The sequence below is a fragment of the Stenella coeruleoalba genome, assembly GCF_951394435.1.
Source record: "Stenella coeruleoalba genome assembly, chromosome: 9".
Taxonomy (NCBI): domain Eukaryota; kingdom Metazoa; phylum Chordata; class Mammalia; order Artiodactyla; family Delphinidae; genus Stenella; species Stenella coeruleoalba.
The window spans coordinates 98,039,226-98,065,658 of record NC_137155.1 but is presented as its reverse complement, the minus strand read 5'-3'; the positions used below and the strand labels follow the sequence as shown (position 1 = coordinate 98,065,658).

The following is a 26,433-nucleotide window of genomic DNA, read 5'->3' as shown; positions in this document are numbered from 1 at the left end:
TGCTAGGCAAATGAAGAGGCGGGGTATTGGGATTTCTGATTCATACGGCGTCTGGATATACTGATGGCAGTTGTTCTCCAAGCGAGCTCTGTGGGCCTCAGGGGGTCCGTGAGGTAAAAATTATTTTTGTAATAATTTTACGATGTTATTTGCCTTTTTTTTACCGTGTTGACATCTGTACCAGTGGTGGAAAAGCAGTGGTAGGTAAGGACTGTTGGCACCTTAGCACTGAGAGTAAAAAAAAAAAAAAGCCAGTTTTGAGAATGTCCTCGATGAAGTGAAAAAGGTTGTTAATTTTATGTACTCTTGATCCTGTGCACACATCTTAATGTTCTGTGCCACAGGATGGGAATGTGCCTAAAGGGCTTCGATTGCTGCCCGAGTGTGACCTTCTTTGGGAGCTGCACTTATGGATGGAGTTCCAGGCCGCACCAGCTGCTTTTTTCATGGGGAACCATTTTCACGTGACAGAGGGGTTGCCTGACAAACTGTGATTATTCCGACTTGGGTATTTGGCAGCCATTTTTCAACGAAGTGAACCTGTCGCTTCAAGGAAAACAACTGAGCGTTATTTGTTGCTGGTGATGATGTTTGAGTTTTCAAGCAAAATTTAGAATTTTTGGAAAACTTGCATCTGTCACTGTGAGGTTGACAACTTTCCCAATAAATACTTAAAGACATCTTTGATGACATCAGTGGATTTAACAAGTATGATTTTTTGAAATATATGAACTTATGGAAAATCTGCACAACTCAGTGGACCAGTCAGTGTTTTTCATACTGAGGAAATGATATTATAAAGTCACGCATGGGTTAAAGATGCATTCAAAGGAGACAGGCCAATGAATTTTAATGTAGCAGAGTACGAAAAGTTTATTGATACAATTTCAGGTTCCACATTGCAACTCATCTTTTAAGAAACTGCCACTGCTTACTGAAGGGTAGTGGTTGTCTTGAGGAAAAGCACCTATGAGGTTGAATTACAAGCTGCACTCGCCACTCTTTTCTTAAAACAGTTTTGGAGTAATATCAGAGCATGAGATTCACCATTACCTCAGAAGGCTATCCAGATACTCTTCCCTTTTCTAGTTCAGTATCTGTTTGGGAAAGGATTTTCTTTATATTCTTCAACCAGAACAACATGTTGGAACAGATTGAATGCAGAAGCAGATATGAGAATCCAGCTGTCTTCTATTAAGACAGATATTAAAGAAATTGGCAAAAATGTAAAACAGTGTCCCTCACTGATTATTTTAAAAGAAAAATAGTTTTTAAAAAATAAAATGTGTTATTAACATGTAACAGGCTTGCTGTTATTTTTAAATGAATTAATGTTTTAAAACTTTCTCAGTTTAAAATTTCTAATATGCAAAATTTCAGTAGATACGCCGCATATAAACTACAGGGGTCCTGAGACCAAAATGCTTAAGAATGGTGTCTGGTGTTTTCTTTGAACATTCTACCCTCTCTCTTTGTCTGTGCTGGTAACTGCCATGTGAGTAGTTAATGTCTCAATCTGGATCTAAGTTCAAATTCTTAGTGGTCGCAGTGGCTCACTTCGGGCTTCTTATCCTCTTTTGGTCAGTTCTTCTTTCTCCTCATGAGTGCATCTGGTTTTTAAATTTGAGAATGTCTCTTGCCATCTTTTTTCTCCATTCACACTACTGTCAACCCAGTCAGAACTCTTATCACTTTATTCCTGAATTACTTCAGTACTCCAGTTGTTTCTAATATAGTTTTCAAACTTGTATGTTGAATGCAACCCCAGGGTTGACTTGACTTTATATGCTTTCTAAAAATGTACAGATATAAACTTCTTATGGTAAAACCAAAGCAAAGTTACAGATTAAACACGGACAATCAAATCAGCAACATGTATTTAATGATGCTATTTTGTTAACATGAATAGCCAATCTATTCCTTTAATTTGGCTTAATAATGCTAACACAGAGAATGGCTGTTTGCATATATGTGTTTTATAAAATGCTGTTAACTTTTAGTCCTTATTTGTTCAGGATAATTAGACCTAGTGGTTACCCTGCGCTGTGACACCTAGCAATCCTTGAATGCCAGTTGAAAATTCTGTAAAGCTGTGTTGATCCTTGGAGCACTGTGGAGTTACTGAAGCCTGCATTGGATAGATATTGAATCAATTATTTTTGGAGTCTTTACTAGAAAATATCATTACATATTTTACTACTGGGTTTGCTGGTTGGTGGGAACAAAATGCAAGTTGGTGACCTCTGCATCCCACTGGCTATGCAGCACGCACTGGGTGCTGAGCGCTTCAGCACCGGTTCCTTTGTTTGCCAGCCTTACCAGACCTGCCTCACCTTACTTTCCTGTTTTTTTTTTTTTTTTCATAGCCCTCAACGCCACGTTACATACTAAACATTTTTCTTTGTTTTTGATCGTTTCCATCTAAGTAGACTTTAAGTTCTATGAGGTCACAGATTTTTGTCTGTTTTATTTATTGCTGAGCCTTCCGTTTCTGTAAGAGTACCTAGCCATGTGTTAAATGTTCAGTGAATATTGAATGAATGAGTGAATGCATATTAACACTTCTCTTTTAAAACCCCAAACTCAGATGCTCTTCTCTTGTGTTATGTGTTTAATGCTGTCTTCCAGCTGGGGCAAAGACATGTTTCTCTGTCCATCCTAAACACAACTAAACTGGACTTGAATTGTATAGAATTGTTTGATTTCTTTGATCAGTATATGTATAATCAGTGGCACAATTACTTTCCTTGGTTCAGAGTCTGTATTTCTATTAATATAGCCTGTAAGTGTATTATCTTTTTAAGTGAACACCATCTTATAAGTTCATATGGAGATCTTTTCCCCCCTTTTTAAATTGTTCAAGTCATGTCTGAGTTTTTAAATAGTAGAATTAGATGTGGGAATTTCCCCCTCAAATTCCGTCTGTGTATATTTTTTGTTTTTCCTATTTAACATTTTACATAGCATTTTAATTTTTAATATATCAATATTTCTGTTCTGTTTATCATTTTAAAAAGTCGATGCCTATTTTAAAAATGAATGTCTTTACATTAGGTTGTTGTATAACTTAATTCTCTTCTTTAAAAAAGAAACTTTATTTTGGAATAATTTTAGATTTCTGTAACCATGGTACATTTGTCAGAGTAAAGAAACCAGTATTATTATGTTACTGTTATAACTAAACTGGAGACTATTTGGATTTTACCAGTTTTTCTGTTTAGTCCTTTTTCTGCTCCAGGATCCAGTCCAGGACAGCAGGTCGCATTTAGGTGTCTCCTTAGTCTCTTCCAATCTGTGACAGTTTCTCCGTCTTTCCTTGTTTTCATGACCTTATTTATTGGTCAGATGTTTGGTCGAAATGTCCTTCAGTTTGGGTTGATGTGATGTTTTCTAGCGATGACTGAAGTGAGAGGTTGTGAGGTTTGGGGAAAGAATACGACTGGGGTGCGGTGCTGGTCTCAGCACACATCGGGGTGCAGGTGGCGGGTGATCTAACCGTGGCAGGGGTGTCACTGGTTTCTCTGCTGGGACGTCCCCTTCCCCTCCCTGGATTCTGCTTTGAAAGCGACTCACCTGGGAAGGGACTAGAGCTCCATGCGTGGGCTCGGGAAGTGTGCACATGGATTTTGGAATTCCTGTAAGAAAGACTTGCCCCTCCGCCCCCATTTACTTGTTTATTTAATCACTTCTTTCTCTCATAGACTCATGGATACTTATTTCATTAGTTCGGTTATAATACCGTTGTGATTTAGTTTGCTGCTCAAATTGCTCCAGCTTTGGCCCCTGGGAGTGCCTTCGCTTTGGTTCCCGTCCTTTCATCCTCTCGGCGTTCCCTTCCTGCTACAGGCTTTTCTCCTATTTTCCCCGTCCCAGCCCATGAGCTGGCCGTTAATCCAGAGCCCGGCTTCCTTGTGCGGGTAGTGGGATTCAGGAGGGAAAGATGTGGGCGCTGGGGGTCCTGCTGGGGGTCCTGCTCCTGGGCTCTGTGGGCGGTGCCTGGAAGCCCACACGTGTCTGCTCACCCAGGGATGCACGCGAGTCTCTCTACGCCTCTCTGCGTGTGTATGAAAATAGAAGAGTTCACGCGGCTGTCTCTGACTCTAGTCCATCACCACCTCTTGCTTATTTGGCCCTGGTACCCGTGAGAAAGCTTAACTAGAGGACAGTGTTTCTGTCCAGTTCTTTTCGTCTTTAGCCTTCCTCTGTCCAGTCAGAACACAGATTTCCAAAGTTTCCTAGGTTGGCTCCTTTTCTCCCCACCCGTTTCCATGGGCTTATCTCATGTGGTTTTAATATACCTCAACTCATTGTGTGGTCTGTATTCCTTCCTGAGGTCCCCTGACATCCTGTTTTGGTTTTATTTACTTGCATACAGTCTGTCATTTAAGAAAATGACTTTTCACATTGATTTGTTGTCTAACTTAACTTTTTTATATGCAAATCGTATCCTGATCGCCCTCACCTGCTGTTGGGTGATGGTAGCCAGGACTTACATGGTGTAGTGCCTGCTCTGACAGGTGCTGTCCTGCGGCCTTACATCCTTACATGAGTGGACTTCTCAGGACAACTCTGTGACGAGGACGTTCCCCACAGCATGCGGAGAGGGAGGAACCAAAAGGTTTGGGAACTTGACCAGGTTCACACACAGCTGGTCCTGGGAGAACTGGAGTCCAACCCAGGGAGGCTGGCTTTGCAGGCTGTGCTCTTGCCTTTGTTTAAGTTGTGGATAGGACTTAGGATTTAATAGGACCAGATGCCATCTTGTTGGTTTATTGTTGGGACTTAGTTTGGAGTGGAGAGCGCTGCTGCCCACGTTCTCTGCCCCGTGTCCATGACAGGTGTTGTTAATCGCCAGAGCGCCCTTCCTGCTGAGCCAGAGCATGGCCAGCCTGGAGTGGGTCGCTGTAAGGTTCAGGGTGGTGACATGCAGTGGAGTCCGCTTGTCCTCGCGAATCCTGAATGGAGGACGCAGGCAGCAGCCCTGTGCGCTTGCCTCCTTGGGCTCCTCACTCCTAGTCTCCTTCTCATGGGGGTGTTTTCCATAAAGCCCCTCAGGCGTAAGACCTACTTCTCTTAGGTTATTAATTTTTATCTCTTACCAAGAGTTACATCTACAGGTCTAAGTTTTCCTAACCCTAACCCTTAGCCTTACCCGCAGAATCTTATTTACCATTAATTTCCTTTTGAGTTTATTAAAGCAGTGGATCTTAACTTAAAAAAGTAAATGAAATTGGTAAATGTGACTAACAGCTGCCCTCAAAGCATTTTAAATATAAAAGCACTATTGAAGATGGGTGATTTTTCAAAATTGGCAATTTCAGTTAGGGAAGGACATCGAGAATATTGCAATCATTATTACTTAAATGTTGTTAAATTTGGATTTTACCTTCCTTAGTCTGGTCTTCAGTTTAGAGTCAAAGTTGATGCTATTGACTTAGTTGAGAAGGATAAGTAGTACATGTAATTTATTTTTTAGTTTTCTTCAGACAAGTAGAAGCAGAACTCAGCAAGACTAGTAGATAGCGAGTGCCTTGATTTGGCAAATCCTTTAGGAATGAAAAACCTTTAAAGAAGGGCATAAAGTGCACTGAAAATGCCTAGGGCTTTTTTTTTTTTTTAATTCCTCAATCATTGGCAACTGAGTAAGGAGGGGCAGGAATGTTACCTTATTTCGGAAAAGACCCCTTACAAGTAGACTAGAGTTGGACTTGATGGAGAAGAATGCTGATTCCAGTGCTGTGTGGCCCAGTCACTGGAGGTAGAGAGGTGTGTCTTGGGGTCACCAGGGCCGTCCAAACCCAGGGCAGGGGCGGAGCTCCTCACCACGTGGGAGTGGAGCCGATGCTGTTGACCATGAGGAAATACGGCTCGAGAACCTGTCTTCTGTTCACTCAGGCGTTGTTGTGTATATAAGCTCAATATTAAAACGATACCTCAGACCCCTTCTGTGTCTCATGTGGCGGAAAATCTAATCTAAACTGGTTTAAGCAAAAGAGAGGGAATTCCTTGACTCACATAACTGAACAGTTGTGGAGTTGGTTTGGCAAAGCACGCCTGGTCAGGGCTCAGTGATGGGACTAGAGTCCATTTCTTGGCTTTGGGTGTTTTTTCTTTTTCTCTTGTTGACTGTTCTTTGCAGGCTCTCCTCTTGTGGTTGCAGTTGGCTTCCAGCGATTCTTCAGGCAGCATGTTTCCAGGTTCAAACCTAAGTGGAAAGGGTGAGCATTCTTGACCTTGCAGGGAACCTCCTGAGACTTTCACATCTGGTCGTGTATTCATCCCAGCACTGGTCACTACAGGGGCTGTGGGCCAGGGCCTCGGGCTGCCTCCCATGGAGGTGACAGTCCTTAGAGAAGGGTGGGTGCAAAGTTCCCAGAGAAGGTGAACTGATGCAGGGCGGCAAAAACAATTTGAGTTTGGTTGATTCATAAATAAGACTCTGGACTGTATAATTTTCCTTTATTTTATTTACATGTTTGTGATCCTGTAAAGCTTTACATTGTATTAAGGTTTGGATGGTTCCCTGCCATAACCTGGTTTGTCTTTGAATTAAAGCATAACTGTTGTTTTGGTTTCACTGTATACAGGTAGACTTGAGCTATAACCTGTTTTGAATAAGAGAAGCTGTTTTTTTCCTGGATAAAACTCGTGCCATTTCACCTATGAAACTAAACAAATCTTTTGAGTGAGAAATTTAAAAATTGGATTTTTCACAAATCCCCATGCATTTAGTAGCAAGTCATTCTAATGTTTCTTTTTGCTAATAATGTACGAGTATTCCAAGCTGTATCATAATACTTACTGGGCTGTGATAGTGGGAAATAGTCAGAAGAGCTGGTTTGTCTGCCTTCAGGGCGGGAAGGAGCGGGGGAGCTCACCTTTGAAGGCCTGAAGTCTCTGCACGCAGGGCCTGAGAGGTGGGTGAGCCTGCCGGTGTCTGCTGTTCGCACCCAGCTGTGGGGTAGGTGATGCTACCCCAGTTGTTTGGATGAGGTCTCTCAGGCAATATCAGCTTCCCTAAGGAAGACCCAGAGGCTCCAGGTTTTGTAAGGCGGCGGGACCATAGGGCCCTGACAGCCCCTGAGACTCATCTCCCGGGTTTGTCGGTGGTGGGGTGGGGTGACTCCCCCTCCCTTCCCGCACTCAGCATGGCAGCCACCCTTCCTTTCATACCTTGTGGCACAGCGGCTCATGATCAGCGCATGTTAATAGACCTGCCTTTTGTTTGTTTTTAAATCTGTTTGCCAGGCACACAGCCTGCGATTTTACAAATGGAGAAAAATTGTTCTTGAGACTGAGGAACTTCCAGTGGGGGTGAAGTGGGGTGAAGAAGGTGAAGATGTGATTTTAATACGTTGTAAATGCTATGACAGTCGGAGGCAGTGTGTTTTATGTAAAACATCCTTCTGATGGTGCCTTAAATTTTGTTATTTTTTTCCATGGATCTGCCTGTTTATCCCTATACTTTTAAACAACAGTCTGTACACTTTCATTTCTTATCCTAATTCGGAGGTCATGATTCTTATATTTTGATAATTTCCCCTAAATGAATCACTGTCCTTTTTTCTTTTCCTCTCTATTGTGTATATTTACCAGATCGTTCTGTAGCTTAAAACCTTCACTTACTTACTTCTTTATTTGGAGGAACTTTGTGACGTTTATAAACGTGGAAACGTATCCTTTCATGCCCTCTTACGGAGAGGTTGGTTCCAAATCAGCTTTGAAGTGTTTTGTCATTGATGGAGCGACTTGTTAGTTTAGTGTAACAGCTTTGGTTTTGTCCTGACATACTTTTCCAGAGGTGTTGATACTAATGGTAGAAACACATAGAAGGTATTACAGCGTGTTAGACACGGAGGGTTCCAGTGGAAAACATGAAGTGCTAACTATTGAAATGATACCTCTTCACCACGACATAAAAAATGCACCTTAAAAAATGCATTGTAGTGATACCCGTGTTGCATATCAATGAAAACGAAAGCCGAAAGCCGTGTTCCCAGTGCAGGTTTTTATCAGGCATGGTGGTGCCGCCTCCCAGGACCATGAATTTGTGGAAGCAGCAGATGGGACTAGTTGTGATGAGTTTCTGAGCTAATGCAACAACAGATCATCCCTTTTTATCTGATTCCTCTCCTTTCTAGCTAGGCCTTTGAAGTGCTAAGTGTCTGAAAATAATTTGCATAGAATTACCTGAGCTCATCTGTTAACTAACCAGCAGATGTGAAAGCAAAAAACTGCCACATAATCGTTTTTAGAATAAAGCTCCAGGCTCTCCCTAACTTTGGCGTCTTTTTGCCCGGCCTCACCGTCTTCCTAACTTCTTCCCCGCTTTCTGTGTTTCCGCCAAGTTGGGATGGGCTGTGGGGTTTAGTCTTCTCAGCTCTGAGGACTGTCATCTTTGTTCCACTCAGCACCCCAGGCAAGGTCGCACTTTGAAGCTTTTATGGGACTCAGTCCTATCTCTGTGATCTCATTGAACTGTCTTTATCTTAAGTTCAACTGTCTTTATCTTAAGTTCTGAAATCTCTTCATTCTTCTCATTCCCTCGATTCTTGTAATTTGGGCTCTTTACCTAATTTGGGGTCCACCTTTGTTTGCAGGGTCGGCTGGCGGCCCCTCGCCGCCCTTACAGCCCCGAACCCAGCTGGCTCCTGCTCTTACCTGAGCCCCTTCCGTTCTCTCTTTGCCTTTTGAAACCCGGCTCAACTTTTAAGGTTGAGTGGTCACTTTGCTGCCATCCTTCTGCAGCTCCTTGCTTGTGTCCCCCACCCTCAGCCGCAGTACTTTTGCATATTTATCTCATATTGTAAAGTCCGTTCCTTTAGGTCTTCTTAGGTCAGTTATAAGCGTCGCAAGGGCAAGTTCTGCGTTTCATTCATCTTTGTATATTCATTGCCTGATTCTTACTAGTCATTAATTACGTGCTTTCTTTGCCCCTCTCTCAGCTTGAATAATCCACCATTTGTGTTCTCTTTCGTGGTTTGGTGGTGGAATATTCGTACAGAAAGTTACCACTGACCTCTGGTTTCCTTTTCTTTCTCTAATTCCTCTCCTTAGGCAATTTTCTCTATGCCCGAGGGCTCTATGTAAGCAGGCACATGAAACCCTACTCAGTTATTCAGGCCAGAAAAGCCATCTTCCCCATATTGAAATCCTTGCCATGTTGGCTCTCAAGTGACTCTTGAAATCATTTCCTTTCTCTCATCACTGGTGTCGTTGAAGAAGCTGCGTCGTCTCTTGTCTAGGGACAGTCTCGCCTTCCAGTCTCACCTGGCCTCACCTTTGCCTTTTACTCTCTTCCAGCCCCTCCTGCCGCTGCACTGCAGTCAGCTGGGCTTTCCAGAGTGTAAATCTTCCCCCTGCCCCTTTACTTAAAACACTCTATGACTTTCCATTGCACTTAGATAAATTAAAGCACAAATCCCTAATGTGGCACCTTTGCACCATCCGATAGAGGAATGTCCTAATCTTTTGAAGATACAAGTACAGTTTTAACACTTTGATGAACAAATGTTCTGGAAGAGGACACTCGTTTAGACTCTGTGGTGTGAACTGGACATCCAGTGGACTGCAGGCTGAGCCCACGTTGCACATAACCGGCTTCCAGAGCCTCTGCAACCACAGATGGGGCGGAAGGGGTCCCTGCCTTCCTTCTCCTCTGGCTAGCAGAGGAGCCCCCATGGGAGGAAAGGTGGCCCGAGGCAGAGACACAGACTTTCATCACAGTGTTGAAGGTGAGAAGCATGGTTGAAAGTGCGTGTAGGAGGAATACTTTAATTTGTACAGTTATCACATGTTGTACTGTATATTTTCTACCTTCGGTGCTGTATGTAGATTTTACTTCTTTTTCAGATTTATCTTTTTCAGTCATTCATTTATGCCTGTAGCAACTAATTTAATGATGAAAAACTTAGAATATCTGTCTACATTTTTTTTCACTCCACAAGTGTGGATCTCACAGCTCGTTACTGTATATACTTAACTCCTGTAATGGGTCACGTTTCTGTAGGATGACTGCAGTTTAGAAGTGGAGTATCTTTGTAAATAAAAATGTCTTTTAAAAGTTGTATTAAATAAAAATTTATACTTGGAATGAAATGTTTTTAAGGACTTCACCATGCAGAACAAATGAGAACCCTTCTTGCAAATATCAACAGTGTAATTATGTGTCATTTCTTTTGTTGATTGTTAGTTTGCTGGGGATTAAAACACAAGTGGTCATATTCAGGCTGGTTAGATTAGTGATTTTAATATGAAACCATTGCTTTTAGAATAATCATGGGCCAGACTGGGAAGAAATCTGAGAAGGGACCAGTGTGTTGGCGGAAGCGTGTAAAGTCAGAGTACATGCGCCTGCGGCAGCTCAAGAGGTTCAGGCGAGCTGACGAAGTCAAGGTATCCTCCGTCTTCTGTGAAAATGCGGGTACAGTTAAGGATGGTTTACTCCCTAAAGATAAGTTTTAATTTGAAAGGGTAAATGGTCTTATTTACTGTAAGATAAATAAAAACTTGGAAGTTAAGGTCCTTGGTCTGTCTTAACATAAAAATCGTACCATGCACATTAGTGAAGTGGAAAGATTTTAATCTAATGGTTATTCAGTCTACTTGGAAATCACCATCTTTTCAGTGTAACTTTGTACTGCATGTGGAGACCCAGGACCCAAATATAAAGGAATGTGTTTCATGGTACTGTGTTCCTAAAGTCATTGTGATTTAAAAAAAATATAGATATATACAGAGTTAACAAAGAAAGGATGGAAATAATTTCCTCTTCCCCTTCTACTCTCAGTAAAATAATAGGTGTGGTGTTTTTGTATTACTTGAACGTGAGAAACCACAGTTTAGTGTAAAATCCATATGCTTTTGAAGGAATGTCCCTGATACTTTTGAGGAATCACTCAATTTTAACCTTCATTAGAGATGTTACAAATTTTCTAACAATGAACAATTTCTTTTCTCCTCTCCTTCATTTTTTTAAAGAGTATGTTTAGTTCCAATCGTCAGAAAATTTTGGAAAGAACAGAAATCTTAAACCAAGAATGGAAACAGCGAAGGATCCAGCCTGTGCACATCCTGACTTCTGTGAGCTCATTGCGCGGGACCAGGGAGGTTGGTGAACTCATGCGCTGTATGAATTATCAGTGCATTTTGGTTTTTGCTTTTGGAATGTTGGTTGGTTGTCGAGAGGAGGCCATTGACCTCGGATGTCCCTTGTTTTATTGTTATTTCTCTTTAACATGCAGCTGATTCCTAGATTTTTATAAGACTGTTCATTAAAAAAGAACTTTAAATACTCTCGAATGTCCTCATCAGATCACAAGTTAGAGCAAGGCTTTCTGATGCATAGTTGTCTTTTTTCCTCCCCCTTCATATGAATTAGCCATGCTGTAAGAAATGGTTCTTTTTCATCCATACTCATGGAGTAAACAAGCTTCTTATTATACATTTTGTCCAAATTCTAAGGCTCTCTCTATAAGAATTTTTAAATTTGGGGTTGAGTGGTCAGAATTTCCTTTTTTAACAGAATTTTTTTGAACGAACGAGGTAGATCTTAATCACTCCAAAAAATTACTGTTTTCAAAGGAAGGCAATAAATCTGTGGTAGATTTTATAATGAGATAACACATTAAAACATAGTGGCAGAAAGATGAAAAGAAAATGGCAGAAACTTACACAGTATAGAACCAATCAGTAGGATTTTGGTTAAAGCATTTCTGTTTAAGTACCTGTTTTATGCAGGAAGACATGGCATATGATATGGAATGCTATTTGAATGGGCATGGATGCAAAAAGAGGGAAGAAAGTGATTTGAAATTTAGATTATACCATGTAGTAGATGATTGTTGACCTGGGTGTCTAAACATGGAAGGCATCTAAACAATGGAATTTGTTCTAAAATAATGTTTTCAATGAGCAGTCATTTTTTATATGATATTGTAATAATCAAGCACTAATTTGCTGTCTTACGAGACCTGTTGAGATTGTGTGACGCACTGGCTTCAGAGACTGGTCAGTGCTGTTATAGCAGCTCAGTCTGTGCTACAGACATGGTCCTAGTGGTGATTTCAGTGATGGTGTTGTGGTCTTGATGCTGATACATACGGCTTGGGATGATTCTTAGTTATGTATGCATTTTGTCAGTTGACCGCTCTTTAAGCTCTGACTTGCAGTTGTATAAATATGTATTATATGTTATTAACACCTTCCAGTCTTCTGCAACAGGTCAGGACCTACACATTAGAGGTAAATGACTAATTAATATACTAAGGGTGAAAGGGATTCTTTTCTCTGCCAGTCAGAATGTTCCCGAAAGGGATCAGGATGGAGCCTCTAATTCTTTCGAAAGTGACCTTTTGGAAATTTTGAAGGGAAGGAAGAAGAAACCTCGTTTTTTTCTCTCCAGAGGGATACATTTTAGAAATTTGGAGAAATAAAGTAGGAACACACGGAATACTTAATTTTGCCGCCCATTACAAACCTCAAATGCTCAAAATGCTGTTGAAAGCCCAGCCTACATTTATAATAAAAGTGAACAGCAGTAATGATTTCTGGCACTGCACTAGGTACTACTCTACCTCATTTTGTCTTCGTGATGGTTGTATTACCACTTTTTTATTCCCAGGTGAGGAAACTGAGCCTTAGAAGAATTAAAGTCAGTTTCCTTGCTCTAATGATCTGATGTGGGCCTGGAAGAGTACACTTTGCTCAGACACATTAAGAAATTATTAAAGTTCATTATTTATGTACAACCGGAATTGCTCATGATACAATTTTTGGTGTTAAATTTAAGAGTACAGTTTATTCAAATGAGTATTTACTAATTGCATTTTGCTTTTAATTTTGTCAAGTGGAGATAAAAGTCATTGAATGTAAAGATACCTAACTTTTTATTGAGTTCGTGAGAGAAATTGTAAGAAGAAATTAGCATTTTAATGAAACAAGTGTTTTTCTAAACTTAGTACCCCATGCAGGTTGAGAAAAAACATTTTCACAAAACAGGAGGGGAAAAGGAGGAAAGTAACCCCTAGCCTCAGGAATTCAGGTTTTGTTGCATGGAACTCTGGTCAAAGCACGTTTGTTTTTGAGCCACTCTTAATTACTGATTCTGCTTGAAGTGATTCGTCTTCTACTCCTCCTAGCGCCCCCACCCCCACCGGCCCCTTTAAAACCATCATCACTGACTTTTGGAAGCTGAAGGTTTATACAGTTTGTGATAAGCTTTTTGGTGTTATCACAATAAATAAGAATTTTAGGGCTAGAAAGGACTTTAATGATCTCTGTCTAGTCTCCTTACTGTTCAGATGAGACTATATCCCTGTTATTTTTTCTTCAGTTTGAGCATTTCCAGCAATATATCAGTTTCTTTTATATGCTTTAAAAGTTGGAGTCAACTAGGTCAGAAGCAGGAGGATAAATAAGTTAGCCTCTTTTGCAACGACTTTCCTAGTAATAGGCTTGTAGGGTTGGCAGAGTTTGGGACTGCACTGTTGACCCAAACACCTAGAACGTCCATGGCTTTCAACATTTGGAAGTGCTGTTGTAACAGTGTTTTAATTAATCCTTATTTTTATAAGCTGATCCTTTATAAGTGCTGTCTTCAGTTTAAATCCTTTGAGCATGACGACGATTCAATGACAATTTTCAGTCATTCACTCAAGTCTTCTACTTTATTCCCTTCTGTACTTGTAGAAGGGGATAAGCTCAGTTTTAAAATGACCAATTTTCTCTAGGTTATTTTAGTAAAGAAAGTCTGACAAGTTTACTTTCTGATCTCATGAAGTGACTGCTGTAGATTCTGACTTGAGATCAAGGAGCCCTGCAGTCGACCTGGAGACCACATCTTTAGTCTGTTGTTTCCTTAATGCATGCTTTTAGGAGACTTGTGGGTACTTATTTTTTGGTGTTGAAGTTACAGAACCTAAGCCGTGTTGCCTATAGGATCTTAATACAGAGTATGTGTCTATTTTCTCTTTTTAAAAATACCTCTGACTTCTTGAAGACAGTGACTGTAATATATGTTACATATATTTTCTTTGCTCTTCAGTTTATCTTTTTAAGGAGCATTCAGCTTAAAAATGTTATGAAACGATACATACAGGCCAAGGGATGTATGCCGTATTGCCATAATATGTGGCTGTTTGTCAGAAGACTATTTCTAGGGGACATTCATTACTTTGTCTCATCAGTCAGTAAAGAACTTTATCTTCTTTAAGTCTGCACATTGGTAATCATGTTCTTTAATGTGTCTGTTTTTCCAGTTTTGACGAAGAAGCTGGTTTAGGAGTTACTCTTGTAGTTCTTACTAGTGCATTTCTTTCTGTACATTTTCCATTTCTTGCTGAAAACAACAAGGCACTTTTCCCTTTCATTGATTCTTCATATCAGGATTTTTATTACTTGTATGTATTATGACTGTGAAAGGGAGGCTTGCTCAAATGATGTCTGTCTTCTGGGCAAGTGGTGTGATTGGTTTAATAATTTAAAAATATCCTGCCAATATGCATTTTTAGATTCCCAGGAGAATGTAATGTTCTTGTAAGAATTCTGTGTCTTGTTTACTAATGAAAGAGTAAGAAAAGTGGGGCTTCTTCAGAATGTTTAGCACATACATCAAGCAGCATCAGAAGGACCTCCTAGCCCTCATATTCATGAAGAATTAAAAGTCTTTTGGACTTTTCAGTACGTACAGGTTTGCTCTTCCTATTGATATCTTAAAATTTTAAGTTCATCACCTGTTATTTGCAAATGAATTTTTTTCAGGGGGGGAGGCTTCCTTCATGATGCAGAATGTATAAGTTCTTTCGTAAGTTTGCAGTTTGGGCTTATTTTTGTTGAAGGAGAAGAAAAACATTGTCTTGTTTACCTGTAAACACTTGATTGCGTTATTTATTGACGTGGTAATGCACTTTCCTCAGTTAATTGTAAATAGAAATTTAGTTACTACACACAAAGAAAAAATAACATGCTGGTGTACCCCATGTGTAGTGCTCTTTACTTAAATATACTCCCAGCTTTCAACACAGTAACATGCTTTCTTTCCTTTGTGAATTTCAGGATTATAGGACCAATATGTCCTGCCCAGCATTTGAGCAGACGTGGCAGGGAGCTGGGTCATTTTTCTCATGTCTTAGACATAGATGAATGGTTCTCCCAAGTGTGTGTCTTTACTCTCAGTCTGAACATATCCATCCTTTCTTGGTTCCTCAAGAAACTGGTTTCTTAGTTGCTTTCTGCTGCTCTTTGTCCCTCTTAACCATCTGTTGGTTGAATCTTGTGTTAACTCTGCCAGTCTTTCCTGCTCGGGTCACTTTTTCAAATCACGGCAGCCTTTGCTTCCTTTCTGGCTTTCTTTCGGCTGAAATAGATGGAATATTACTTAATGACCATAAGGAGGTGTTCCTTTGCTTTTGAAAGGAAGCTAACATAAGCATTTTATGCTTTTCCAAAAAGGCCATGTAAAAAAAAGATCACTTCTGTTGTTTGAGTTTATATATTATCATCATATATTAAAGATATATCATACACTTATGATGTCTGAGTTCATATTTTAAATTTAAGATTATATATCTTAAGTTTAAAAAGTGAACTTTTCAAAAATGTCAAATGTTTATTTTGTACTACTGAATAAACCAGAAGTTGTGTTTAATTTGCTGTTTTTCTCCAAGAACACTGTGTATAGTTTGTGTTTTAAAATTTATTGTTAAATTGACCAGTACAGAGATCAAGTCTGTCCTCAAAATGCAAAACCAAATTTTGACAGCTGTTTTGAAAACAAACAGAATGAACCAAAACCCAAAGAAATGCTTATCTAGTCTGCAATGTTAAAAATTGTTCATTGCTCTGAAGAAATAAGAAAATTTTATTAGACCTAGAACTACTATCACAATTTAGCTTGATAATTTGGATTGACTTAAATCCACTGCTTAGGATTCTGTTTTATCTCCTCTTACTAGATTTTGTAAAAGAATATTATTTGAGTACCATTTTGAGAGGGTTGGGTAGATTTCATGAGCTACCTTGGCAACCGATGAGGCACTTTTAATACTAGCTAATGTGAATATCTGTTGGGTCAATGAAACTTTTGTTTTTTATCTTTTTCTTCAATTAAAAGGTCACTGTAAAATATTAACTGTAAAAATTCAAATAAAACAGAAATATATGAAACAGGAGCAAAAGGCCCTGTCGTCCAAGCCCTGTGACTTTTATTCTCTGATTTCTTTTTCTATGACATGTTAATTATAATGATAATATATATTTTATTTTAAAAAGTTATTCCCAGATAAAACATGCCTGCCTTTTGGGGCCATCGCTTTACATCTGTCCAGGTCTTCAGTATCTTCAACAATGCACAGTGCTTGGTCCTGCGGATTTACCATAATTAATTGCCCTATTCATAATTGATGAACATTTAGGTTTTTATTTTTTCCTTTTGCAGTTAGCCTTTCAGTGAATATCCTTCATACACATCTTTGCATCTTTTGAGTAATTTTGTAGGAAGAGTTTCTGGAAACAGTATTACTAGGTCAAGAGGATATGCATATTTAAATTTTTAATAGCTATTACCAGATTGCCCCCCAAAAGTTTTACACTTACACTCTCACCAGCTGTTTATAGTGGTGTCTGTTTATCTATATTCCCAACATAAAATGTTAATCTTTGTCAGTGTGATAGGTAAAACATTACTGTAATTTGTTTTCCTTTCGTTCATCAGTGAAGTTAATTTTAAGTACTTATTTGCTTATATTTCTTTTATGAGTTGGCTGTTATGGTCTTGGATCTTTTAAAATTGGGTTGGACTTTTTCTTATGATTTTAAAGGACTTTTTGTATATTATAAATACTAGATTTAATCATCCGTTCTGCAGATTTTCCCCCCATTTTCATGCTATTTCTGGGATGTTTTGGTTATACAGAAGTTTTAAATGTTTATGTAGTCAAATTAGAATTTCTTCTTTTGATTTCTGTGTTTCTTTAAGGCTTACAAAGCCTTTATCCACTTCAAGATTATAAATTACCCATCTTTCCTTCTAGTTTTCATTTTTATATTTTAACATCATTTAACCTATTTGGAATTTCCTTTGGTGTAAAGAGTGAGTGGGGAATTTTGTTTTCAATTTTTTTTCTATTTGGCTTTGTTGTTTCAGCACGATTCACTAAATGATCAATCCGTGAGCAATTGGGGAGCGGTTATAAATCTGTTTTGCAAAGATCAGCAGAATTGGCCTGTCTGATTGGTGGTCACGGAGCAGGTTTAGCACCTGAGCAAGGGCTTCGCGCTTCTGAGACTACGGTCCGGTGGCCGTCCTGCCCTTTTACCTTAGCCAATGGCTCTGCTGCTCTGTGGCGTTCAGCCCCACGTCCACTCACGGGAGCGAGGCTTCACAACGGCTCTGCTGCCACAGCTGATGGAAACCATGACTTTATTCTTTGTTCTGCTTCTTAGTTTTTGTTTACTTCCTTTTTTTTTTCAATGATAGCAATGGTCTTATTTGCCACTCGCAGGACTATTACTGAATTAGGTTCTTGAGTTTGCATGTCACGGACAAACATGGCTCTGGTTACGTGCTTTACATGCTGTGTTGGGTGTTTTTGTAGTTTTACCAACTTATGTCCTGTGACTATTGTTCTGTTTCTGATCTCCAGTATTTTAGCAAAACTGCAGATTATGAGGAGATGATTTACCCTAACAGCCCCCTTCAGACCCAGACTGCATTGGGTTTTTAATAGTTACTATATTAACCAGGTTTATAGATTTATGACCTCTTTACTTGGGCTCAGGCTTCTGAAGCTAGGACGCAGGGAAGAGCTTTAAGGGTCCAAACTTCCTGAAATTGTACTTCACATGTTACCTGTTCTGTGTGAAATGCTGTATATGCCGCCCCCGCCCTGGAAGAAGCTCCAGACTGATGCTTATAGGGCGGCATCTTTCTGTTCTTAAGTGAGCTCAGGGCAGGAGCCTCGTGTTGCTGGTGGAGGTTCCCCCCAGTCCGGACGGCTCTGCAACGTACATATCCAGCAGCAGAAATGAGAATAATTTACAGTCCGGCGTGAACCACTCTTGTACTCCTTAGCTCCAGCGCCCTTGATTAGCTGCTTTAATTAAATGTGCCTGTGTCAAGATCCGACCAGGATGTTTTATTTCTGACCCTCTCCTTAACCACCCTTCTCCTAATCATCCTGAGTGAGTTAGGAACTCACTTCTACTATGAGCTTTTCTTGACCCAGACCTGATACTTACCTCATTCCAGTTTTTTCTTCAGTACTTACTTCACATAAAAGCAGTCTGAAATTAAGTTATGTACACGATCATTTTCACCAGAAGGCCTAGCTGGTTTAAAACTTGGTGTGTCATCTTTTCTCTACTCAAATCTTGAAGAATGTGGGTAGTTTCAGAAATCCTCAGCTTTTCCTGGAGCTGGGTGGCAGCTGATGCTTTCTTTCATACACCTCAGATGTGAGACAGTTCCTTATTGTTTTTACTCGGAAAAGCTAAAGGATATTAGACAACATCACCAGTTCATTGTGTCTCTGGCTTGAATTAAATGGACCAACCAGGATCCAAGAATATTTTTAACTTGGCTAACTGAGTGTATTTTTTCCCCCTACTATATGGAATTCGGACATAACCCTTCTAATGTTAAAGATTGTTGAGAGACCGATGGCTATGACTGTTGCCCTTTGTGATGTCCCACTGTAAGATGGGGAGTCATCCTCCTAGGGTAGTGGTGAATTTTAAAGAAGTTAACTTTGGTAAAGTCTCTAGCACAGTGCTTGGCACATAGTAGGGTGTGTTAATTTCTTTCCCTTCCCTGCAGGCCATTCACCTGCTCTTCCCTCTACGATTTTCCATAACACAGTTTTTACTTGGAACCAGCCTTCTGCCAAGAGTCTCAGTTTGGTTGTGTACTCCTACAACTACTATTTTTGGCTTGACTTCCCTCTCCAGCTCCCAGTGGTCCAGCCACACAGTCGCCTATTGTACCAGCTGGTTGATGTAAGTCTATCCATCCTCAGAGGAACCTGGTTACTTACCAGTAAGCTGTGTTTCTCTGAAAATGTAGCATCCTTGGCAACTAATATAGTTGTTTTCTTTCTTTACCATCAATGATGGATTACCTACAACAACTTCCTTGTGTGATCCTCAGGTTGGAACTAGAATTAGAGAATTTAATTTGTTGCTATTGGTCTCCTAGTGAGTTCCTGAGTCCAAGACATATGACTCTGATCAGGTAAAATGCTGTGGAGACCCATGAGGTCAAAATCCTTTTCAGTGCTCTGAGTGATAACGAGACAATAATATAAAGTGTCAAGGATGATACATTTTCAAAGAAAAAAAGTTACTGGTAAGTAACTGGGATTTTTGAGTAATTTTCCTGTAAGTCAATAAATAAGAATTCCCAAACTTGTTTTTACCAACAAATGCTTTTGCATTTGAATATTATTTCATAAATGAAAGGGATATGGTTATTAGTTAAGGTTAATAGTTAAAGAATGGGGTAGGTTTCTAGAGATACTACATAGATAATGAGGTGGGTATAGACCTTCAATTTGCTAAATAGGTGTTCTCTTAGCTTTAAAAAGAAATTGAAGTCGAAGTCTCCATTAGGGAAAAATCAGCAAATGCAGTCGGTTTGTTCCAGAAACATTTTTTGAGTGCCTACTCTTTTTTGAGACACTGTGCTGAGTATTGTTGCGAGACAGAGGTAAAACCACACTCTGCCACAGCCGCTTTGAGAGCTTATTTCCAGCCCCTTGGTGACACTTTTATGACTCAGAATTGAGGTGATGGGTCATGGGGGTATGGCAGGTGTGGGGTTGGAGATAGTACTTAGCGCTGCAGCCTTTGCTGTCTTATTTTCTGTGCTTCTCTACGTTCTTTCTGTTAACGGAAAAGTCAGCTGACCTCGTTCAGTAGACTCAGAGCATTTTCTGTCACTAGAGCAAACAGGTGGAACAGAGCCAGCGTTCCTCCTGTCTGGTAGTTGAATAGGATATTCAGCAGTCCTCCCGTAAGTGTGACCTTGGATTTAGATATTAAAGCAGGTGAATAAGTCAGAGTTGGAGAAGCAGCCGCTCCCCCTCGCCCCCCAGGCTTTAAAGGGGGCCAGTCTTCAGAATTAAAATCACAGAATTAATTTACCTCCACCATGTGTAGAACAAAAATCAAAAACTCCAATTTAATTGTTTTGCAAGAAATGAAATTATTTTGTATTTAAAATCACTGGGTAGTGTATAGCACTTTATTCCGTAGTTATAACCACTCCTTGCCCCAGAGTGACCTGGTTAAGTAACTTAAGAAGGAATGAAGACATGGTAGGAATAGGACAAGAGGCAGATGCTGGGGGAGGAGATGCCCTGTGACACTGTTGGGTGTCTCTCTTGCACAGCACCCATTGCACGGGCATCTCAGGGTGAGAACTAGAGCATAGGCATGAAGCTTGTGGGTGTTGGAATCAGACTTAGGCTTCCATCCTGGCTTGGTAATTTACTACCTTTCTGACTAGGCAAGTTATTTAACCTCTCTGAACCTCAGTCTCCTCCTCATTTTGTGAAATCGTGATGCCAAAGGCTAAGATGAGAAGTGGTTAAGAAAATGTATATAAAGCACTTAGCACAGTGCCTGCAACATAGTACGTGCTCAATAAATGTTAACTGCTGTTATTATTGGACGGATGGATGAGGAATTGCATCAGAGGCCAAAGAAGGAAACGGAAAGATTGCGGGTTCTGGAGTTTTAGTAAACTGTTCACACCTTCTTATTTACTTGAGCTATGAGCTTTCTAGTATTATCTTTAATCTTTGCCCTTTTGGAAAGCAAATTAATGGATTAATCACTGTCACAGTTCTTCCTAACTACTCTATCTTTAAACCTTCACTTCCACTGAGGAAGGAACTATTTTTGTGCTGCGGTGACTGTGACTATTGGAAGATTATCCCCCTGGCCTGAGGAAGTGCTGAGGGCCAGGTGGGCCTGGATGCCAAAGACTTCCACTCTGATTTCACCAAATCTAGACCCGCGATTTTTAAGTCCTCTTAAATAAAAATGAAACATTTAATAATTATGTGTGTTGTATAGACATGACTTTTTTGGTTTCATTTTACTACTTCAATTCTACTTCTTTTTGCTCTATTTTCATGGATTATATGTCCAGGGTATTTTTGAGAAGGCTCTGGAGACCTGATAATTGGGTAATGGTACTCTTTTAAGAAAAGCTGGATTCCTAGACAGGATGGAGAGTGCTGTGGTATTTGGGCACAGATCTTTACCGTATTTCATCAAGTCAAAGATGCAAACTTTTTAACATTTTAACATCTGAAACTGGCATGCGTCTTAGAATCACTATGATAAGAAAGCATTGTGTTATAGTTTAATTGGCAACATTATTTTCTTAATGATACAGAAGATAATGGTGTGCTTTGAAATTGATGTCATCGTAGATTGGATGAAATACGGTATTTCAGGGAAATATATTTACTTAACCAGTATTAGAAATGTATAGAAATGTGGTATCCTGACAATATGTGTAGTGGGTAAGAGCAGGGGCTCCAGAGTCAGACGTTCTGGGTTTAAATTCTAGCCCTAACAGTGTATGACTTTGGGCCAGTTACGTATCCTTTCTCTATCTTAGTTTTCTCACCTGTAAAATGAGCGCTAAGAATAGTCCCCATCATACAGCGCTGTTATGAGGACTAAATATAAGACGTGTAAGTGTTTAAAATAGTGCCTAGCACATAGGAAGTGCTTAATAACATTAGCTATTATTGTTAATAATTTAGAGATTACACTTCTGCGAATTGATTGGAATCCATTTCGTTGTGATTGAAATTCAGGTCTATTACCTTTAATATTTGTGTATCATCTGATAATATCAGCAAATGACACTTGGGTTTTTAAAAAGAGAAGGTAAAGGTAAGAAAGGTTAACCTTACAAGTTTCTATATTCTTATTAAGATTTAAGTGGCGTATTTGGTATATATATATATATATATATATATATATATATTATTCCATGTGGATGAGATGTAAATGAAATTAAGCAGTGAGGTAGAAAATTTATAGTGAAAGCAAGGAGCAGTTAATCTGAGGCCAGCCTAATTAGAATATTTGATTCTTATTGATACTGGTAAGTATGGAAAGGGTTGGAAGGTTTTGAAAATTTGCAAAATCTGAAGCTTTTTCTATTGCTAAGTAAAAGAGAGGAGAGAATCCTTTCTGGTTTTTATGAACTTACCGTCTCAGTAAAGAAATTTCTTTTTCAAAATGCTGTAAGTAGGCAGCATCTCTTTATAATATGATGCCTACAGCTTCAGGTTGTCCTTTTATTCTTACGAGTCAATTTTATTTTTTTCTGTTCTAGTGTTCGGTGACCAGTGACTTGGATTTTCCAACACAAGTCATCCCGTTAAAGACTCTGAATGCAGTTGCTTCAGTACCCATAATGTATTCTTGGTCTCCTCTACAGCAGAATTTCATGGTATGTAAATAGTGTGTCTTCTTATTTGCTAATCACTTCTTTTAAATAAAAAAGCATAGATAATTTTCTTGTCAAGGTGAGTTAAGATAGTATAAGTAAAAATAGCTATCGAAATGGGAGTACTTAGAGTAATTTTTTAAACCAATTAATATATGTATTTTTAAGCCTTTTCGGTGTTGATGTTGCTCTTTTCTTAGTCCTTTCTAGTTAAAATATTCTCCAAAGGAAAAGTATTAAGCAAAAGCCATACCTGGGATTAAAAATATATTTGAAAGATGAAGCTTCTAGTTCTTATCCTTGAAGATGTTAGTCAGTATCCTGTAATCTCAGTCTGACTTTGAGGTTTTGTTAATTGAGAACGTATTACTTAAAACAATTTTAGGCAGCATGTTATTAAATGATAATGTACACTATGAAATATTCTCAGGGCAAGGTTAAGCACTTTTCCACAGATAACACTGGCACAATAGCTTTTGTAATGAAATGCCAGTATTTAATTCTTTATAGAAGTAGGATGAAGGAGGATGGAACAAAAGAGAAATTTGAGTATGCATTCTTGACTTGTGTTGTTAAATTAAAAATACATAGTTTTATTACTTAGTTGGTATATAAAATAATAGGGCTATTTCAGTGTTGATGGAAGTCCTTGGTGAGCCTACTTTACAGAATTACCTGCTAGATTTTTAAATAAATAGATGTTTCTAATGGCTTCAGTAACTTTGCTCTTAAAAATTTTGCAGTGGAGGCTTAAAGGCAAACTTCAGATTCTCTTTTGCCATTGTGTATTTTTGTGCATTTAAGGCTTCATTCAGAAACATTTTTGTTTGAGAATCATGTTGCAGGAGCTTCTGGGAGGGTTCATATTTTCACAGACTGTAATTCTGAAAGCATATAGTGTTTAAAGTCAATAAATTTTACTTCTTTTTTTTTAAACCATTTAAAAAATTGAAGTATAGTCAGTTTATACTGTTGTGTTAGTCTCAGGCATACAGCAAAGTGATTGTTTCAGATTCTTTTCCATTATAGGTTATTACAAGATATTGACTATAGTTCCTTGTGCTATACAGTAGGTCCTTGTTTATTTTGTATATAGTAATGTGTATATGTTAACCCCAAACTCCTAATTTATCTCCCCCTCCAAAGGTGTCAATAAACATTATGAATCATCATCCATGGGTTTTGCTGGTGACGAAAGCTAGGTCAGGCAAGCTGTCTTTATTATGGCTGGGATATATTTTGAGGTGCAAAGGTTATATGGCTATAATTGGGAAGACAAAATAGCCAATTGTCATTTAATTTTGGCTTGTGTCCAAAATAATTAACTCTCCCAGTTTAAATGGGATTAGTGCAGGTGAGGTGTGATGGCAGTTAGACTCATTAGTTGTATATAAGCTTGACCCTGAACAGAACAATAAATACATTAACATCTAAATTTTCCTTTCATACCCCATATGCACTTTTTCTCCCAGTTTCCCTTTTCCTTGTTTGTCGAAGGTACCATTATCTTTAAGAACTCTGCAGTTATCCTAAATTTGTTATGTAGGAATAATTTGAAAATCTTCCCTTTTCTTCCTGTTTCCTGCCTGCTCCTACGTGACAGTTCCGTGTGTGTGTCACGGCCTTTTGCCGGCGTATTCCTCCCTGTCGATCATGGGCCAGCCTAAGGCACCTCACGCTTGACATTTGATCTTAGCCAAAAGGCCGAGAAGTGGTAGGCACCTCACACTTGACATAGTTGCCATGTCCTCCCATCAGTCTTAGCCAGTCCATTCTGTTTATCAGAATTATCTTTCTGAAATTCTGTTTTTAACCAATACCTTGTTCAGAGGCCCCTTAAGACTTAGACCTATCCTTGTTTTAGTCTCCATATTTAGATATGGACTTCAGAAACTTCATGTCTTTTTTTTTTTTTTTTTTTTTTTTTTTTGCGGTACGCGGCCTCTCACTGTTGTGGCCTCTCCCATTGCGGAGCACAGGCTCCAGTCGTACAGGCTCAGTGGCCATGGCTCACGGGCCTAGCCGCTCTGCAGCATGTGGAATCTTCCCGGACTGGGTCACGAACCCGTGTCCCCTGCATCGGCAGGCGGACTCCCAACCACTGTGCCACCAGGGAAGCCCTTACATTAGTTTTTATTTCCTTTTCCTTTTTTGGGGGTATGGTTATTTATGGGGTCTTTTTTTGTGGAATATCCTTTTTTTAATAAATTTATTTATTTTGTCTTTGCATTGGGTCTTCATTGCTGCGCGCGGGCTTTCTCTAGTTGGGGCGAGCGGGGGCTACTCTTCGTTGCAGTTCGTGGGCTTCTCATCACGGTGGCTTCTCTTGTTGCGGAGCGTGGGCTATAGGCGCGTGGGCTTCAGTAGTTGCAGTACTCAGGCTCAGTAGTTGTGGTGCATGGGCTAAATTGCTCCGCGGCATGTGGGATCTTCCTGGACCAGGGCTCGAACCCGTGGCCCCTACATTCACAGGCAGATTCTTAACCACTGCACCACCAGGGAAGCCCTCGCTGGTTTTGATAAACCATATTTCATCGATCCTAAGAAAACTTTGAAACGTCTGAAATAGGCATGTCTTAAAATTGATGATGAGTCGTAATTTGCAGCATTTTTTCCTTTCTTAGAGGTACATAAAATAACGGTAAGTTTTAATGATTGATGACATATTAGATTAGATAATACAGTATTTTTTCTTAAATTATTTCCCTGTAAACAGTTTGTTTTCTCAGATATGCTTATTGATATGAAGGGTTTCTTACTTCTTTGTGGCTTTTAGAATTTGATGTCTATTATTTTAGATCTGGAGAACTGGGTACAGACATCTACTTATGAAAAAATATTGTTGTATTTCAGTTATGTTACATTTACTCTTAAAAAATTTGATACTCAGGATAAGCCTGCTTTTTAAATATTTTTTACTTTCAGGTGGAAGATGAAACTGTTTTACATAACATTCCTTACATGGGGGATGAAGTTTTAGACCAGGACGGGACTTTCATTGAAGAACTAATAAAAAATTATGATGGAAAAGTACACGGGGATAGAGGTGAGTCATGTGTTTATTCTCTTGGAAACGCAGCCAGAGAATTGATATTTTATTACTTTTTTAAAACAGTAGTTGTGGCTCGCAGTCTCCAGAGCACAGGCTCAGTAGTTGTGGCTCGCGGGCTCTAGAGTGCACGCTCAGTTGTTGTGGTGCACGGGCTTATATGCTCCGTGGCATGTGGGACCCTCCCGGACCAGGGCTCGAACCTGTGTCCCCTGTGTTGGCAGGCAGATCCTTAACCACTGAGCCACCAAGGAAGCCCCATTTTTTTTTTTTAGATTCCATATATATGTGTTAGCACCCTATTTTTAAATTGAAGGATCATGCTTGCCAGTTGAAAATAATTCATAGCTGGTCATAACAAACTCTGATGTCAATAACATGTAAATTAAATAGAATTGTTTGAGTGTATGTAGATTTTAAGATTCTTTAGCAATAAAATCAGTGAGGAATAGGGCTTCTGCTTATGTGACATGGGCTCCAAAAGGCCCTATGTTCAAAAATACCTTCCCCACTAGGCAACCACAGGACCTGAAATCCTGTCATTAGAATCACAGCTTTGGTGATTTAACAGGAGACCCTGTTAAAGTTCCTGGCAGGAGGGTAACGTGTAACATCCTCACATGTTCCTGTCAGGAGTGGACAGCAAGGTCTGGCAGATGCATTGTTTGGAAGGAGGCGAAGGCCATAGTTAGTCTCTAGAGAATTAGGCTGTGGTCGCAGGCACTGGAAACTTGTGAAAATGACAGGTGTTGAGGATAAGTACTACTTCTGACTTTGCCTCAGGCCAGTCCTGAAAATGATCTTTCCTCACTGCATTTTAATAATAGTGTTATGGTACTGACTGATAGGCTCCAGCTGTTTCTTACAAATTAACAAAAGCATAGGTGAACTTTTGTGTATTTCTGATATTTGA

At 39.5% G+C, this 26,433-nt stretch overlaps 1 protein-coding gene across 5 annotated transcripts in view; it reads left to right on the top strand.

The window, feature by feature from the left end:
• EZH2 (enhancer of zeste 2 polycomb repressive complex 2 subunit) overlaps window positions 1-26,433 on the top strand; it is a 61,716-nt gene that overhangs the window by 14,257 nt on the left and 21,026 nt on the right. Inside the window, exons 1-6 of one of the 5 annotated variants that reach the window (XM_079932400.1) lie at window positions 10,272-10,395; window positions 10,981-11,082; window positions 18,279-18,342; window positions 18,815-18,993; window positions 22,358-22,474; window positions 25,397-25,517. In XM_079932400.1, the coding sequence (XP_079788526.1) occupies window positions 10,279-10,395; window positions 10,981-11,082; window positions 18,279-18,342; window positions 18,815-18,993; window positions 22,358-22,474; window positions 25,397-25,517 (700 nt within the window). In that variant the 5' untranslated portion in view covers window positions 10,272-10,278. Of the gene's footprint in view, window positions 1-6,160; window positions 6,219-10,271; window positions 10,396-10,980; window positions 11,110-18,278; window positions 18,343-18,814; window positions 18,994-22,357; window positions 22,475-25,396; window positions 25,518-26,433 lie in introns of those variants that run through there. The other 4 variants (XM_079932397.1, XM_079932399.1, XM_079932396.1 and 1 more) reach the window with 4 other exon arrangements.